Source organism: Cloeon dipterum, chromosome 3 (assembly GCF_949628265.1).
Source record: "Cloeon dipterum chromosome 3, ieCloDipt1.1, whole genome shotgun sequence".
In the NCBI taxonomy this organism is placed as follows: domain Eukaryota; kingdom Metazoa; phylum Arthropoda; class Insecta; order Ephemeroptera; family Baetidae; genus Cloeon; species Cloeon dipterum.
Window position 1 is genome coordinate 26,314,876 of NC_088788.1, and position 16,728 is coordinate 26,331,603.

At 40.6% G+C, this 16,728-nt stretch overlaps 2 protein-coding genes across 3 annotated transcripts; one reads left to right on the top strand and one right to left on the bottom strand.

Annotated features, from left to right (window-relative positions):
- Positions 1-13,743: 13,743 nt before the first annotated feature.
- LOC135941209 (deoxyribonuclease TATDN1) lies at positions 13,744-16,692 on the top strand. The gene is made up of 6 exons (XM_065486551.1): positions 13,744-13,873; positions 13,940-14,119; positions 14,180-14,369; positions 14,421-14,618; positions 14,681-14,887; positions 14,948-16,692. The coding sequence occupies exons 1-6, from the start codon at positions 13,840-13,842 to the stop codon at positions 15,048-15,050; spliced, it is 912 nt and encodes a 303-aa protein (XP_065342623.1). The 5' UTR covers positions 13,744-13,839; the 3' UTR covers positions 15,051-16,692.
- Positions 14,883-16,577, bottom strand: Snp (Snipper). 2 transcript variants are annotated; one of them, XM_065486550.1, is made up of 6 exons: positions 16,318-16,577; positions 16,049-16,260; positions 15,754-15,981; positions 15,539-15,625; positions 15,384-15,484; positions 14,883-15,327 (listed from the first exon to the last, which is right to left on the bottom strand). In XM_065486550.1, exons 1-6 carry the CDS (start codon positions 16,575-16,577, stop codon positions 15,160-15,162), a joined length of 1,056 nt encoding a protein of 351 aa, XP_065342622.1. In that variant the 3' UTR covers positions 14,883-15,159. The 2 variants fall into 2 exon arrangements, with proteins under 2 accessions (XP_065342622.1, XP_065342621.1); XM_065486549.1 differs by having other exon boundaries at positions 15,539-15,706.
- Positions 16,693-16,728: the final 36 nt, after the last annotated feature.

A 16,728-nucleotide genomic window follows, 5' to 3' on the forward strand; every position in this document is an offset into this window, starting at 1 on the left:
ATTCTGCTATCAAATGGCAAAGGCATAAATTGATACAATTCCACTGAAGATCAACAATTGCTCGGAAAACCGCAGAATTATCATACAATCTGTTGTCAGCTGTAACAGGATGGTCGAATGAAATTATCCCCGCGTAACACACGTTTCCCCTCGCTAGCTCCAATACTAATTTGCCTAATGGGTTGGGAGCGCTCATGGGCAGAATATTGTTAACAGCAAGCTTGGAAAGAAAAACGCCGCTTCAAAACGATATCATTACGAGAAGAGGTGCAATGTAATATACGTTGGTTCAGAATCACGGCCATGGGCAAAATAGTGGAACTGAAAAATAAACGAGCAAAACAGACAAAACAGATAAACGATACAAAAATAAGGGAGTTTTCTTAAATCCTTTTTCTACATTTGCGGCTCAGTGCAGCGTGATATTACTTTGTAAAGGATCGATTTAGCTTTATTTTGCTAGTACTCTTCACAATTTCTTGATTATAAATTTTCTATTCAATGTATTTACTGTATTGACCATTGCAATAATAAACAAGAATAGTGACCCATCCTTATTTAAGCTGACAAGTGAGATTTATTTCACCCTCTGAGTACAAAAGGGGCTTATGTTATAGCCTTTTGTTATAGGCTCATGTTGAGAAACGAAAACGTGAAAACAAGTATGAAACAGGTTACACAAGCATCCTTTACAAAATTTCGTTGAAATTTATTTTTGTCTTGTGAAATCTGTGTATTGGGATTAATAGAATCCAAGGTCAATTGACTGTCAAATATACTTTACATTGCATTGAAGTGTTCTTTAGCAATGCACACAAGAAAACAAATATGAGATTAGGGCTCTATTCTAAGCGTAGCACATAAAAAAATAATAAATTATAGCGTACTTTTAACTCAAGCAAGATCTGATTCAAGATAGTGTAACATCTTTACGATCAGTGAGCATAGATCTGATTTCCAATTCTGTAGTAAAATTTAGCGGAGGTGCCCGAAGTGCCAAAATAAAAAAAAAATTATACTGTAAAACACATTGCAAATCAAAAAATGTTACTTTAGCGCTTTCCACAGCTTAGAATTGCGAGCAAGTTTTCATTTCCCGCAGGTGCCTCAACAGGAACCTGGGGTTTATATCACAAGCGGCAGTTTTCGCTGCTAATTACGGCAGCGAGAGCAAGCGAGCAAATTTAATGTCATAAAAAGTGAGTGTGTGTGTGTGCAACGGGGAGCCTATCTGCTGGCGATGGGACCATTGCGAGTGCATAAAGGACTGTTGGCCTTGTGAGCGGCCAAAACTCTTTAGCCCTTTTGCCGGTGTTGGCTGGCCAAGGTCAGCCTTGAAAGAACCCGCTCGCCAGCACCTTGCTGAATTCATACCTGCGTGCTACCTGCAAGCAGCTCTTGCAGGCCTACGCCAACATTTTTTTTCGTGAGTCGTGACATGCTTGTCTAAAATAATATCCACCGACCCTCCGGACGCTGTAATTGTAGTTGATGCCGTCGCGAATTATCGATGTCAGGTGCAAGAAGAGCTATTTACGTTTTTCGCGGAATTTTTCATCCAATTGTGGAATATGTCAATCATCCCGTCTTTGCTTTATTTTTCTCCTCATCTCCTCTCCCATCGGCTTAAAGGGATTGTGAAAATATTGGCAGCTTCAAAGAACCAGTGTGTGATCTAAATTCCCTGGCATCCTGATCATTAACGTACTATTGTCAAGTCTTTTGGAAGCGGTTTAAGCCGAAATAGTTGAAATAGTTGCCAGTGGAATAACAGCGAGGGGAGCATAATGGCTTTTTTCCTGCGCAGTAAAAGTACTCAATGCAATCATCCCACGCAGTGCAGGTAAAGACTTGAGACGCGGGAGCTAGTTCAGTGCATGTATTTGACAAGAGAAAGTGCCAGGAGCAGAGAGAGAGAGAGTGAGTGAGAGAGAGAGAGAGAGAGAGAGAGAGAGAGAGAGAGAGAGAGAGAGAGAGAGAGAGAGAGAGAAAGAGAGAGAGAGCATAAAAAGCTGCATGGAAAGTGCAGGTGCAGCGGTCGCTCTCTGGCCGTCTAATTTGAATGTAACACAAACATGCGAGATATAAAATTGGCCGTAAAAATGAGACACGGTATATACTCTCGAAAGCTGCAGCGGCGAGGCCGCTCCTGGCCTGCTTTACCATCACATCATGCACCTTTAACATCGCAACGCCCCTTTCCGAATGACACACTCAATTAAATTCGAAAGAGCACTGATGCAAACACATGTATTTTTAATTAATTTATTCAGAAGCGCAGCTCGAATGACGAATGCAAATAATGGGGGCGCGTTCATAATATTTCTTTTAGAGGTGTCAACTACTTGATCATTCCACCAAAGGATTGATGACCTCTGTATGACGTGATCAGGGTGGGCGAATTGGAAATATTTATCTCATTTCACATAGTGATTTAAAATCAGTGTATAATGATTAATTGAAGCGTTTTCTCTTGACCTAGGTCATATGACGATTGACTTGTGAAACAGCTGTATTTATTTATAGCTGATTTTTATGTTTATTCACAACGTCAGCAAAACAAGCAAATAATTCGGCATGCCTTTTTTACTTTAAAGAGGCAAACGTCAAAATCAGCTTTAAATACAACATGAAAAGAAATTCAATTCGATTTATTTCTTCAAAAAAGTCATCATATCATTTATAAACAATAGCATGACAAATCAAGAGACAAACACATTAGGTGTTATTAGCGATCAACCCGCGGAAAATCGTGAATAAAATAAAAGCAAAATTTAACACTACCCTATAATCACTCGCGAGTCACCACATCTATGCTAAACATCATTTGTTATCACGTAAATTTTCAAATATTGGGAAAACTGGGAACCCAAACACAAATAGAAATGACATATAATTTTTAATGTTCTAGTTTTCATAAGGTCCATCACCTTTATTTATTCATAGGGTCCCACTTCCTCTAAAAAAAGTACATAGTGGACCGCTTGTCCGCATATGAAACCTGCACGGCAGGTTACACAGCAAAGTTTTCGTTAGAATGAAAAGGGGAAAGCGTCTCATGAAAAAAGAAGCTGTTTACAAATGGTGAAAAGATGGCCAAAGGTGATTGTGAACAATATGTGAAAATGTGTTTTTGTTGAAAAAGTTTGTATTGTATGATTCTAAAAATAAAACAACAAAAGGAAATACCTGCAGCGAAAATAATCGCGTTCTACTTTACACAGAACAAATTCATCAAATTTTCTTTCAACTTTTCTTATTCTATTATGAGAAAAACGGACTTCTTCTTTGCTAAAAAAATTTCTTTATTCTTTCACTTCTATTCTGTATATAGGATTTCTACTCAAATTTAATTAAAAATGTGAGTTCGTCGCATCAACAAATTGAAAAATACAACAGCTTAACTCAAGGTGGAAACAAAGTGTGAAAATCAAATAAAAATTATTTCCACCAGCTTCCAGACCAATGAGAACAAATTTTACTAATCAAAGCAATTAATCAAGATTATCAGGAGAAAAATACGATACTGACCGCTCGTATATAAGCAAAACGATAAGGCAATATCTTTGTGAGGGGCAAACTTACTTAAGATTTATTTACTCGCTTTTTCTCGAACTTTTGATAAAAATAAAATACAGAAGTTTGCTGAATCATAAAAGCTCGTCGGCGTAAATCACAATTAACAACTTTGCGCAAACATGAAATTCAAACAAAAGGATCGTAAGAGCGCGTGTGCGGCGAAAAGCAGGCAAAAAGAGTTCGCGCCGAGCATGTATATAGTACATTGCTCCAATGAGTGTAATGATAATGAGAGAGTTGTCCTTGGCAGGAAATGAAGCCAGGACATACTCAACAGCGCTTAACTTGGTGTCTCTCTCTTTCTCTCTCTCTCACACACACACTTTCACTTTCAAGACCACAACATGTCGGCGGGATCGAAAAGAATTCAATTTAGGTTGGGGAAATATCAATATCATCACGACTAAACATATAAAGTCGAAAACAGAGGAGCGTGAATAGCTTAGGATGAAAGTATAGCATGTTCTATATTTATTTTTCTGGAAGTTTGTCGGAATTTTGAATTTTTAAATAGCAAGTTCTTCCTCCAGTGAGTTTCTTTTTATATTTCTCCATTAAAAACGAACCTCAAGAAAAACGAAAGCACAAGTTGCATAAGCAGCGCTAATCAAATTACCAGGCAGCAGCAGGCCGGTTTTACTAATTTCAGACTTAACAAACAAGCTTAAGCAGTAATTTCGCGGGGAAAAAAACAAGGAGAGCTTTTGCACCGTCTAAAAACTAATTGATAATTGCAGACGACGGGCGAGGGCTGTCGGCGGCCACGAAAATAATTAGTATTTGCGGTGCGTAGCGGCCAGCGGATTGTGCGAAATTACACTCGGCACCCAAGCTTGGCCTCCCGCGCAGATAATCTATACCGTCTGGCTGCTGCCGCCACATCTTCTGCACCCGGCGCTCGCCGAAAATAATGCGATTATAATTTTTCGTGGTGCGCGCCGGTGACGTCACGGCGGAAGGAGAGAGGCCAAGGACCCCGCATGCGTGTTCGCCAGCGCCGCGCGCTCAAGGCTTTTTGGCTTGGGGTAGGTCGCATTTCAATGTCACGTAGCCTGCTCCAATTGCGGTGCTGGTGCCGCCGCCGCTCCGAATCATACACTGCAGTCGCGCGCGATTAAAAATTCGCCGGCCAGTCTCATTACTGCTCATTGTTATGCAATTGAGTGCGTGCCGTTTAACATGCGCCCAATACTTCTTATTTCAAAGCTCCTGACCGCTGACTGATTCTCCTCTAGATTTTGATGCACCACTATTTAAAGGAGATGGAGAGTGAGCCTGTTTAGGATTCACTAAAATTTTGAAGTTTTAAAACGTCAACGACCCATGCACGGAATATTTAATTGGCTATATAACTAACAGTTTGTAAAACCAGCTTCAAAATAAAACTTTTGAAGCAAAGGTCCCTTTTTTTGCGCGTCGTCAAACATTTTATTATTATTTTAAAGAAGGAAATGCGATTAATGAATTTAGCATTCGTGTTCGGATAAATATGTTGGAGTGGATCTGACAGGAAAATGTAGTTTCAAACTGTGTGGTTTTGAAAACCGACAAAAAGAAAAATATTTATATATTTTTTACAGTTTTAAGGACGAAACTTAACATCATTAGTTTCATAAAATTTCCTGCGTGTATAATTCTTCCAGCTGTAGGGATTGTGAGAAAAGGTTTTCAAGACCATTAGAAGTACGTAAGTCATTTATTTTGGAAATGTGAAAAACCGTGAGAAAATGTCAAACGACTGTTTCTCAACGAGCATCCCTTAAGATTGTTATATTATATTTGGGACAACGCGGGGTTCTTCCTCACTTATATTGTTAAAGGAGAAATAAAGAAACTGTCCGCATATAAATTTCGAAAGAACCAAATTCAACGCGCACATCTCCTTAGCAGCAAGGAAATTCGCGTTTGGTTGTTTTGAGCTATGCGCAATTTTTACTCTACCAAGACGGTTAAATTATTTTCAAACATATCTTACACACGATGAAAACATTTCTGAGGCAAAATCAAATTTATATTTTAATAACTAAGAAGCTTTAAAACACGGAAATGGGAAAACTTTGTTTCAACACGAAATAATTTCCTTGGTCTCTTTATGTTGATCAACCAAACAGTTAACTGTAAGATGCTTGTTTAACAATTTATTTAGCATGCAACCGGTGTGACAGTGTCTTATTTTGCTTTCTTTCGACAGGAGTTTTCACTTCTCTCACTGCAATGTGCTATAAAAGTGAAATGCAGATTCTCCCCTGCAGTTCCTGCAAGTCGCCCAGCGAAAATCATTCTCGGTAACAAGTTGGCGCATTTCACCGAGAAACCGTCTGGTAAACTTAGGAGACGGCAGTTGTGTGCGCAGCCCGTAAAGCATGAGCTCATTGCTCCCTCGGCTTGATGGGTGTGTACACAGACAAGAAAGGGCTGCAGGGGGCCGTTTCTCACCGTCCGCCGGGGGATGAAAAACGCACCCTTGACACATATATTTTGTCTCATTGAGCGTGCAGCGGTGGATTCGTGAACGAAGCCGGAGCTGCGGTCAAAATACGCGAAACGAGCGGAGCTAAAAGCAGACGCATGCGACAAGAGGGGGTTGTGCCCACTAAGTAAGGTCAATGCCCGTCTCCCTACTTTTCAGGGTCCTCAGCCTCCCCTGCGAGAGTGCTATGGCCTACCACACCAAATGTTGGTTTGTGGCCGGGCGGAGGCGCTTTCGCCGCGCCGACATCACGCTCCGTGGCACTCGGCATACTCTCTGGCGTGCGCTCGCTCGCTCACTTCCCATGGTCTATAGATTTTATATATCAACGCTGCACAAATATTGTTCGGTTCGTGGCTGGAAAAGCTAATATTGAGCACAAAACCCGCCAAGCGTGGCCTAATCTACAGCTTTGCTTGTCCCCTGACCTTGAAGCATAAGTTAACATTGCATAATTGCGTTACGGTTGGATAGGGAGACGCGAAATTATCAGTTTCAAGTGTGCGATTTTTATGCAAATTCAGAGATTAAAATGGGCGTACATGCAACAGTATTACTTAGAGTTTGTGTTTAATTTATTTAAAGACTGCGTAAAAGCTCTTGATTCGGTTTATGAAAAAGTTGTAAAAAAAACTCGACAGTTTTAGGAAATTTTAAAATTTATGGCTGCGGTCTTTTGTTCCTGGGGGTATAAAGAATATAAAGCCAAGAGACAGTCTATTGATTTCAGGAGAAAAAAACCAAGGACACGGTTTTCTCTCTCCCTCGCTTCTTTGTACTAACTTTGTTCAACTATAGACTCGGGACAGTGCCTACTTTGAATAAGTAACGTCCAAGCAAAACGAATTTTTACACAGAATCGCCCTCACGAGATATTTGCTTTTGGCGACGGACTGGATCGAATGGCTGGCTTGTTTTTTGCTGAAACCCCACCTCGAAAACGTTCCAATGACGCTCTGAGGAGAGAAAGAGGGAGATAAAATTTTTCGCTTCTCATGGTCAAGAAAATGAGAGAGGCGCCCGACACAGAGCAGACGCTGCTCTCGCGAGTAAACATACAAATGCGAATTTCGCGATCGCTGCCGTCAATACGGGTATTGCGGTTTCGAGTTTATAATTAAATGGTTAGTGCGCAACGGAACGGAAGCCACTCATTACGCCACTATTATTGGTGCTTTTCAGCCGAATCAGCAACCCTATATGTGCTGCAGTTGTGAGAAAGAGCACTCGCATTGATGGCAACTCCCCCGCTTTAACGCCTAAATCGCTTGTTAATTTTTTAGCTTGAGAGGGTTAAACAATTTGATGTAATGCGCTAACATCAGCGGATAAGTAATTGACAAATCATAGTTTAATAACAAACAAGTTTAAATTCAATGAAAGTCTTTGGTGAACTAATTTTCTTGGCAATACAATTCAACTTGCAGATATGAATGACGAAGACCGGCAAATTCGCGACATAATAATTGTTCATTCGTGAGTACACAAAGTGCATATAATATGATATAATATGGAGTGAGCAATTATGCAAGCACACTTGGAAGAAAGTTAATACATAAAATCTTGGCAGCAACCCTGCACGCAGCAACCAGCATTAGTTGCATCGTCACACTTGTAATTAAGTGCAATGACACATCTCGTCATAAATTGTAACGACCTCTGCTAACAATGTGCATGTAAATGCGGCGCGATTAACGCGTTGATAAGACAATAAACAAGGCTTGCTCTTTTTACAATCCCCCTGCGCGATCGCAGCGTCATAAATACCGCATCATTGCTCGGCGAATTGTATAAAATCCGCAACTCAACATGCAAACGTGTTGCGCTGGCTTAAGTGGCGGCGTTTGCCAATCACAAATAATTATGCATGCAACATTATAATATTGGCCGGGTGTGTCTGCTACTTCTGCTGTTGCTTTGAGCGAAAACGAACACACCCTATGCGAACAATGCTATTACATCGCTCCGAGACAAAGTGTCTGCATGGATGACTATTTTGCATCACAGTCACATTGTTTTCAGTGCCTCCTTCAGTGATTCCTAAATGAATGAATGAAATTTATTGCACAGCACAAGCTTGCAAATTGAATGAAACCCACTTACCAATAAATAAAATGTAATAATTAGACCGTTTCTTTAAAATACGCACACAACCAAGCGTCAACCCTGGCAAAAAATTTTAATCAAAAGCAATCTGATGCTATACTTAAAAATTCAATGGAATTATGCTGTTAGTGCTCCATTAATTTTTATCCCTATTTAACACCATTTGATCACATGCGCGGCCAGATTTACGAGAGTTATGCGATAATCATTGCTAATTGAAAACTTTATATCCCATTCATGGGGTTGTTAAATTCTATATTCACCATTTTTTAACGCGTGAAGATAAATTTTAACCTTAGTCAGTGATCACTTAATAAAATCACACAACTCCTTAGAAAAAATAAATTTCATAATTCAATTCAAACGGACTTAATTCTCAATGCTAAACACTTTCCTCCTTTAATATCTCATTCAATTCTAGCTTAACTATTTTTGAGTTTTATTTTCGCCAACACAAAATCATCTGCGCCGGGAGCGGATCATCTCATCAATTCCCCATTTTCGACAGCAGCTGCGGGTATTTAAGTTTCGTGAGCAGGGGTGGTTTTCTTCCCCTCTGAGTCGCACTGCTATGTATTTTGCCAAACGCCGCTGCGCTCGCACACTTCCACAACATGTATTTCACGCACAATGGGTGCGAACGTCAATCAATAAAAAGTAAGGAAAATAAGCAATATAACGAGCCTCCTCTGCACTGCACCTATGCAAACGCATGAGTCACGTGAGAAGCAAAAACTCTCTCTGTTTTATTCACGTACAGGCGGAGGGAGCAACGCACGCTGGATTGGGGTTGGTAATGATTACGAGGGGGATGTGCGGAGTTCAATGAACCTAGCGAGAGCAACGACGACGTTGGCAACGAACACTTTCGCAGATGCAGTACTTTATGTTTAGCGCAGAGGAGACACAGCCATAATCGACAAGGGGGAAAAGTAAAACGCACCCGCACGTTCAAAGGTGGTATCATTACTCCTTTGATTCCGCTGGAATAGTGCACGCTTTTTGAAGTTGAGCAAGAGTCGCGGGAGTTTGAAATTAATATAAAAGTCATGTCTCGCTTGAATTTCAAAATCTTCACGACTCGATTGAGCGAAATTTCTTAGGTTTCTTGTTTCAGAAAAGCTGGTTTTTGAAGCTTGATCACATTTATTTTATCGGTTGCTACAAAAATATTTAAAGTACATAACAAATTCGTTTAAGTTGAAACAAAGACAAAGTGTCACTTTGAAAAAGGCATTTTTTTCTCGCTATTCACTCTAGATGGTACAAAACCACTTTCGAGATAAGCGTACAAGAAGTGTCCACCCTGGAATATGTCTCGCATCAGCACCCACGCGCACGCGAGAAGACACCGCGCAAGAAGAAACACATTAGCTCAGGTCAGGGCTGGCACCAGCTTGCGATATGCAAAAACGGCCGACGACTAGTTCCCCGACAGCAGTCGCCCACCCACTCTTTCAGCCCTGCTCGCAGACCCCAACGAGAACCCCCTGAAATATGGGCCGGTTCAATACTATGAGCCCTTTGAAGTGTTTGTACAATAAATGATAATTTTTTAATCCCTGATTGTGGTGCGTGGATACTTTAACTAAGGGATTATTTATTTCATAGGAACAGCGCATGAAAACATCATGATTTTAAGAGAGGGAACCGTTTTGTTCCAGCTGTTTTAATTTGTATAAAGGTATAAGATTTTGTACGTGAAATTTTCATTCAGTTGATTCCTTTTGCTCCACTTTATAGTTTTAAATTTTATTATTATTTTGTATATATTTCTTGTAGTAACTAACTTTAAGAAGAAGTTGGTGATCTGCAAACGAGTTTTATTTTTTAGAGCAGACGCCAGTATAAAAACTCGATGCGCTTGCTTCGCAACCATAACTCAAAAGCTATCGCTGCATTGTGCCAAAAATTGCGTCAGCGCAAATAAAAAGCACTGAAGTACGGAGTGTGTATATAATTTTTTCGAGTGGCAATGATTAAGCCCGCTTCGAGGCAGTCTCGACTTTGGCGCATGCATGAGAGAAAGAAGGAGAGAGAGAACCAAGAGAAAAAGTGCACGCAGCATTGTCAAATATAGCTTGGCAAGGACACACGATAAATAACGTGCACATCTTTGCCGCGCTGTGTGGCAGCTTTAAAACTGATATCGATTCCGTCTAGCACCGAACGTTGACCCGGGCGGGTTTTCAACCCGTCGCCCTCCCTCACTCGCTCCCCGCCAGCCAGCACCAAGCAGGGTGCGTCGTCCCCGACCTCGCACAACGCGCCAAATGTTCGCCAGGGTCCTTCCTCCTTGTGACGTCACCCGTGGCTATTTGAAGCTGCAAACAACACTCGAATTCGCGCACACACGCACCATGCAGTAGCTCGGGGTCTTTGGCCTCTCGCCATTTTACACACAAACTCTCCACAGGCGCATTATTTGTCGCCGCCGCCGCGTGTGCAATCATCTGCGCAGTATCTCTCTCTCTCTCTCTCTTCTCTTGTTAATGATTTTAATGGAGGTGTGGTTGGTTAAGTGTGCAATCGGTCGTCACTGCACGCCATATGTGCATTAGGTGGACAGAGGGTTGCGAAAATCCGACGGGTTTGGCTGGAGCAGCTTCTTGTTCTTCCGCCGCCGCTGCACGCAATTATAGAGCACGACCTGCGTTACGAAACTTTCCTTCTCGCGAATTGATTGCGAATAATACATGCACCCTACGCTGAAGGAAATCAGTCATTCTTAGAAATAAATAATACCATCTGGTTATTGTGTGCTATGTTATACTTATATGGAAATTTCACTGAGAAAATTCATTATTAAAAGCTTTAGAAAATTGTCCCAAACAATTAATTTTCCAGCATCAGTTTTTAAAATTAAAATGATTTTGCTTGAAATACAATAGCTACATGGTTTTATGCGAAAGTAAACGGTATAATATTATATCTGATTGAAGGTAGCACTCGAAAATTCATTCACGGAGGAAAATTTGGCAGCAAAGCGAGTTTGTTCAGTTTACTTTTTCTTTTAAAAATATTAAGAAAATATTTTATTTTCTAATTCCAATGCCATATATGGAACATAATATATACTGTGTGATCTAATTTAGTTTTTTTTCCATGAAATAGGGCTGCAGTTCACAGCCGAAAATCTAGTATGCATACATAAAATTGACGAATTTTTCAACGTGAAATGTTCGAATTTTTCTTCTATAACATAATGTTTCCTTGCTTGCGCATCTTAAATATGAAAGAAAAGGAGATTCTTAAATCAAATCTAACTTTGAAAAATACATAGTGGGTATTTGAGGTAAAAATGTGTGTGGATGAGAAAATATTTCACAACACGCTTACGTAATGTGTAATGTGTTTTAAAAGAAAATTTCTTCACAAGATTTCGTCAAAATCATTTGCTGGGTTCTCTCAAGCTTACATGCTCAAGGTTTATACATTACACAGTTTCAACTAAATTTGTCATCTTCTGGCCAGAAAAAGCCATCAAAAGAGATTACGAAAGAATCAATAAATCACTCTTGCATGTTCTCTAAGAAAAGCCCCTTTTAAGAAATATGGCTTTTTACTGTCGGTTTGAAATTCTTGCAAAATGAACTTAAAGGTCGTAACATCCAAATTGGGGTCGAATTTAATGCGTTCCAGCTGCACATAAATACGACGCCGAAATTGCGCGTCAGCACGCACACATAGAGTGAGATAAAGTGAGCGATCAATGGTGTCCACAGCCATATAATGCTGTTGCTGGAATGCTTGTAATTCAGCGGCTAATGTTACAGCAATCCACGCCATGTTATACGATTGCATGTGTGTGCATTATGCGCGCATTCGCACAACATGCAATTTCCTTGGCAGTGCGTCGCCTTGGCCACGACCAGCGAGCAGCGATCGAGAGGGCACCGGCCGCCCCGTTCCGTTTGTTTACACCTAGACGGCGCGCGGCTATGTGCAAAAGCGCAATTATTCCGGAAGATATGGCACGAGTAACAGGAAATGCTGATCTTTGCAATGATAAAAAGCCGCCCCAAAGTACTTTTGTGCGTACTGAACTCTGACAAAAGGCTGAGAACTTTTGAATGTACCTAAAGTTGGTTGCTCTCTATTTGTGCTACAAGCACCTATCACGAACTATGTTTTCTGATTTGTGACTGAGTTCTTCAAATGCAGTAATACTTGGAAAGTTTGACAAATGGAGCGAGAATGAAGCCATGAGGGCTTTTTAGCTTTCTTGGAAAGCTGCTGGCTGTTGAATATAAGACGTTTTGCTCATGTCTACTTGGCATCAGGAGCTAAAACTGTCGACTTTTGTTTTGTTGATGAAACAAAATGTGAGAAGCTTTTGAACAACTCACTTAAAAAGCGGTAATTTAAACAAGATAGTTAAGATTTCGGAGATAAACTCGTATAAATTATGTTTTCCCTGGCAAGGTGTGAAACAGACTTCATTAATTTGAATGAAATGCGAGGTAAATTTGTCAAATCTTAGTATGAAAACAAATTTAACCATTCCCTATATATTAACGTTAGTGTGCCATTATTCTCAGGCAGTTGCAAAAACAATTACTTGAAAGCGTAGCAGTCCTACTTTCTCAGTATAGAGAACAGACATCGCATCTGGAAATTCTTGGTGTTGCATTTTGTCGCTTTTTTGTGCCAGCCCAACACGCTCTGCACATGCAAAGGTCAACGCGCCGCTGCCTCTGCCGCCGCAATAAAGTAATCAGCTAGCGGCTCTTCCGCAGACTTCGGGGGCACGGCGTGCGAGAAATGCCCCCGTGCGAGCGAGAGTGACGTCACGTGTCCTGCCCCCAATCAATATGGGGCGTGAAAAGTGCATTCTGCTGCCTTTGCAGCACTAGAAGGACGAGGATCACCACGTTTTGTACTCATTTTGCGCTCGCCGAAGAGCTGCCGAGAGATGAATAACCCCGCGAGTTTGGAGCATTGGCCGGAGCTCCGGCGGGTTTGCAATCGCAACTTTGCAGAATTGCCGCCGCCTTGCATATGTTCGCTGGGGGTGTTTGTGCGAACAGACGCAGTTCTGTATGAACCGTTGCAGCCCATTAGCCTATCGTGTGTGTGTGTGTTTGAGGCAATTAGTTCAACTCAGCGTGCTCAGAATGCCGTTTCGTTCCGCTCAACGTCAGATTTATTGAGAGTGCAGCTATGGTGTATTTACAAGCGCAGCTTGATAAAAGAGACACACTTCTCGACTTTCTCTCTAGTGCCCAGCACAAAGAAAGTGCATATTTGCCTTTTTCACGTGCACCGTTTAAGCTGCAGCTTTTCCCAAACATTTGTCTGACTAAATTGCTGTATTTTTTGTTTGAATTTTGATAACATTATTCATTGAAGGTAGTTTGAAAATCATGGTCACGATAAATGTAAATGCCGACGTTCAGTTGCAAGTTCTGGTGTGCCTTGCATATTTTTAACCTTGTGAAATCGCAATCCGACTAGCGCGAGTCACATGTTGCAAAATACAAGGTTGTGAGAGGCACCGGGAATTGGCGCTTTTTGTGCGAAACTTTTGGTTTCCTCGAACAAACGGATGACGTCAGTCGCAATGCTGTCGCATGGCGCAGCTACTCTACAGACATCTTTCGCCACTTTGTGGAAGCTGCGACAAATCATAACAAACTCGCGTGGCGACCACACCTGTCACCAAAATCAAAACCTGATCTCGTATGCGGAAAACCCGACTGGCAAAAATGTTGATCGGTACTTAGAACCTTTGCTCTTTACACCCGACTGGAATAATGTCTAACAACTATTTTTCTTTTATAGACATTGGTGCTAACCTTACTGATGGCATGTACCAAGGCATCTACAATGGAACCAAAAGGCACGAACCTGATTTAGCCTCCGTCCTTAAAAGAGCCTGGGATTCTGGTGTCGAACGCATTGTAGTCACTGGAGGGAGTCTTGAAGAGAGTAGAGAAGCTCTCAAACTCGTGAAGGATAATGGTACTCCACTCCTTGACACCTATGAATTGTTGGAATATTTATTGAAGTTGTTAATTTAAGAACGGCTGAACTGCACTGTTGGAGTTCACCCAACGCGGTGTGGCGAGTTTGAAAAATCTGGGGACCCTGATAAGTATTTGCACGACCTGGAGGAGCTCATCAATCAAAACAGCAAAAAGGTGGCAGCGTTTGGAGAGTTTGGCTTGGACTACGACAGAATTCAATTCTGCGACAAAGAAACTCAAATGAAGTAACTGATTTACTCACTGAAATTGATGACCCTGTATATCTTAAATTTTAGGTACTTAAGAAAACAATTGCAACTGGCCTCTAAATTTCCAAACCTGCCACTTTTTCTTCACTGCCGCAACTCAGCAGATGACCTGGCTAAAGTCTTGGCCGAATTTAAATTAAAAGGAGTTGTTCATTCTTTTGATGGAACTTTCGAAGAGGCAGAGCAATTTTTGGACTTAGGCTACTACATTGGCCTTAATGGATGGTAATTATATAAGTTACCTACGCAACCGTGAATTATAAAGCCAATTTAAACTTATAAAACAGCTCCTTAAAAACAGTGGAAAATTTGGAAACTGTGAAAAAATTACCTTTGGAGAGGATCTTGCTGGAAACAGATGCTCCATGGTGCGAGGTGCGACCTAGTCATGCGGGGCACACATTCTTAAAAAGCAAACCGCTTCCTTCTGTCAAAAAAGAAAAGTGGGTTGAAACAGCCATGGTCAAAAGCAGAAATGAGCCTTGTACATTGAGGTAAATTGGACTTGCTTTTATTTAAAAGAAAAAATGTTTAAGGATCATAATATATTTTAGGCAAATCCTGGAAATTGTGAGCAACTGCAGAGGGGAGGACACAAATGTTGTAGAAGAAACGGTTTATAACAACACCACTAAACTGTTTAGTCACTGTATGTAGTCTTCTTCTTCTAAGAATAGGCGAATAATTGCACCATTACATAATAATAATAATTACTCTCTTCTCTGACCAATACACTGTCACACATTTTATCAACACTAAAAATCACTTATAACTCAGAATACCGGTTCAATATAGATCCATCACACACCATTCGATGGGCTAGTTTAGCTGTATTAATTGCATCATCCAAACCAGAGTGTTCCCTTCCCTCAAAAGTCAGTCCTAGGTCCTCCATAGCTCCTCTCAAACCTTTTGGTGTCCAACCATAATTTTGCTGCAGAAAAAAGTTTTGATATCACTTAATTTCTTTGCAACAATTATTATGTGTACCCGAAAAGCAGCCTTCAGATCAATCCACTGCGAGAATATGGAAGGAAACTTGATGTTTTTCCTTTCACATTCTTTGAACAGACAGAGTTTGAAGTCCCAATCTGTAAATACATATTGAAAATTATAGTTTAATTATCACCAAAGCGCTCTGGTACCTGTCCAAGTAGCAATGACAAAAATGTTTGCGGAGTCTTGAGCGCTATGTTCGCCAGCTTGGTATAGCGCCATCCCTTTGTTGGAAACTATGGAGTCAAGCCACACCAAGAAAAGTTTTATACAAATATTCAATGGAACGCCCGCATTTACTTGCTGTTGATTTATGCCTAAAAATCATGGTCATATTAAGATATGAGCATTAAGTTATACATACCAGTAAAATTTGTGCAAAACTCGCTCAAACGTGGCTGCTCCATAGGCATGACGAACTGTTGAAATTGCTCTTCTATCTCTCCAGTTTTTAGGTTGATTAGCACAGCTGGAAATTCTATTATTTCTTGAGGTGGCGAGGAGAATTTACTGTCCCAGCATGTGGATTCAAAATCAATTACTAAGAGGTAATCTAGTTTGGTTTTTGATCCTTGCATCCATGTAGCTGGAGCTATTATTGAAGCAATTATTGCGTTGTGCGTATAAGTCGATGCGATTTTAGTATAATTTTAAGTTACCATGTCCATTAGTCATTGTCGGGGCATCAGGTCTTATGATAGAAAATGCTGCAGCATTTTGATCATGCTTCTTCAAAATTGGTCTCTCCGCTTTGATGCCAGGAATTTCTTCCAGTTGCTTTGGAACAATAGCTCGCACGTTTCCTTTAGAATCCATATTTTTCTTCTCATCAATTTTAGGCAACTCGAAGTACAACAAACAACCGTATTTACTGCAAGTTTATATTTTGAGCTATATTTTGGTTTAAAAATTATTATTACAGACTTACGCAGCTAGATTCACGAGATTTTGCACATCAGCCAAATATGAGGATTTTTCTCTTTTACTTTTCGATTTTGGTAGGGTGACATCTTTGGACTTCTTCATCGCTGGTGAATTTGCTGATGAGCTATGTTCATCAAAATCAAGTTGCAATGTCACTCTCGATTTTTTCATTCTTGTCGCTGAGCCACCCTCAGCTTGATGAGCTTCAGTCATCTTTTTGCTGCTACTTCTAGTTAGTCGTGTGAATGTCTTGCCATCGTCCATAATTTCCGCAATTCCGCACAGTTTTACTGTTACTTTTCAAGGTGCAAGAGGTCGTTTAAAATTCAGCTTTGAAGATCACAGAAGATCTAGAAAAATAAATTAAAATGCAATCAGATTGATATGTATGAATGTATATTCATGGAAACATAAA

Excerpts from the sequence above, each read along its gene's own strand:
- LOC135941209 (XM_065486551.1), top strand. The coding sequence starts at position 13,840 with ATGCGGAAAACCCGACTGGCAAAAATGTTGATCG. Across the intron at positions 13,874-13,939 it reads ACTGGCAAAAATGTTGATCG|ACATTGGTGCTAACCTTACT; the intron begins GTACTTAGAACC and ends TTTCTTTTATAG. Across the intron at positions 14,619-14,680 it reads TACATTGGCCTTAATGGATG|CTCCTTAAAAACAGTGGAAA; the intron begins GTAATTATATAA and ends CTTATAAAACAG.
- Snp (XM_065486549.1), bottom strand. The coding sequence starts at position 16,577 with ATGGACGATGGCAAGACATTCACACGACTAACTAGAAGTAGCAGCAAA. Across the intron at positions 15,485-15,538 it reads TGTCATTGCTACTTGGACAG|ATTGGGACTTCAAACTCTGT; the intron begins GTACCAGAGCGC and ends ATGTATTTACAG. Across the intron at positions 15,328-15,383 it reads ATCTGAAGGCTGCTTTTCGG|CAAAATTATGGTTGGACACC; the intron begins GTACACATAATA and ends TTTTTTCTGCAG.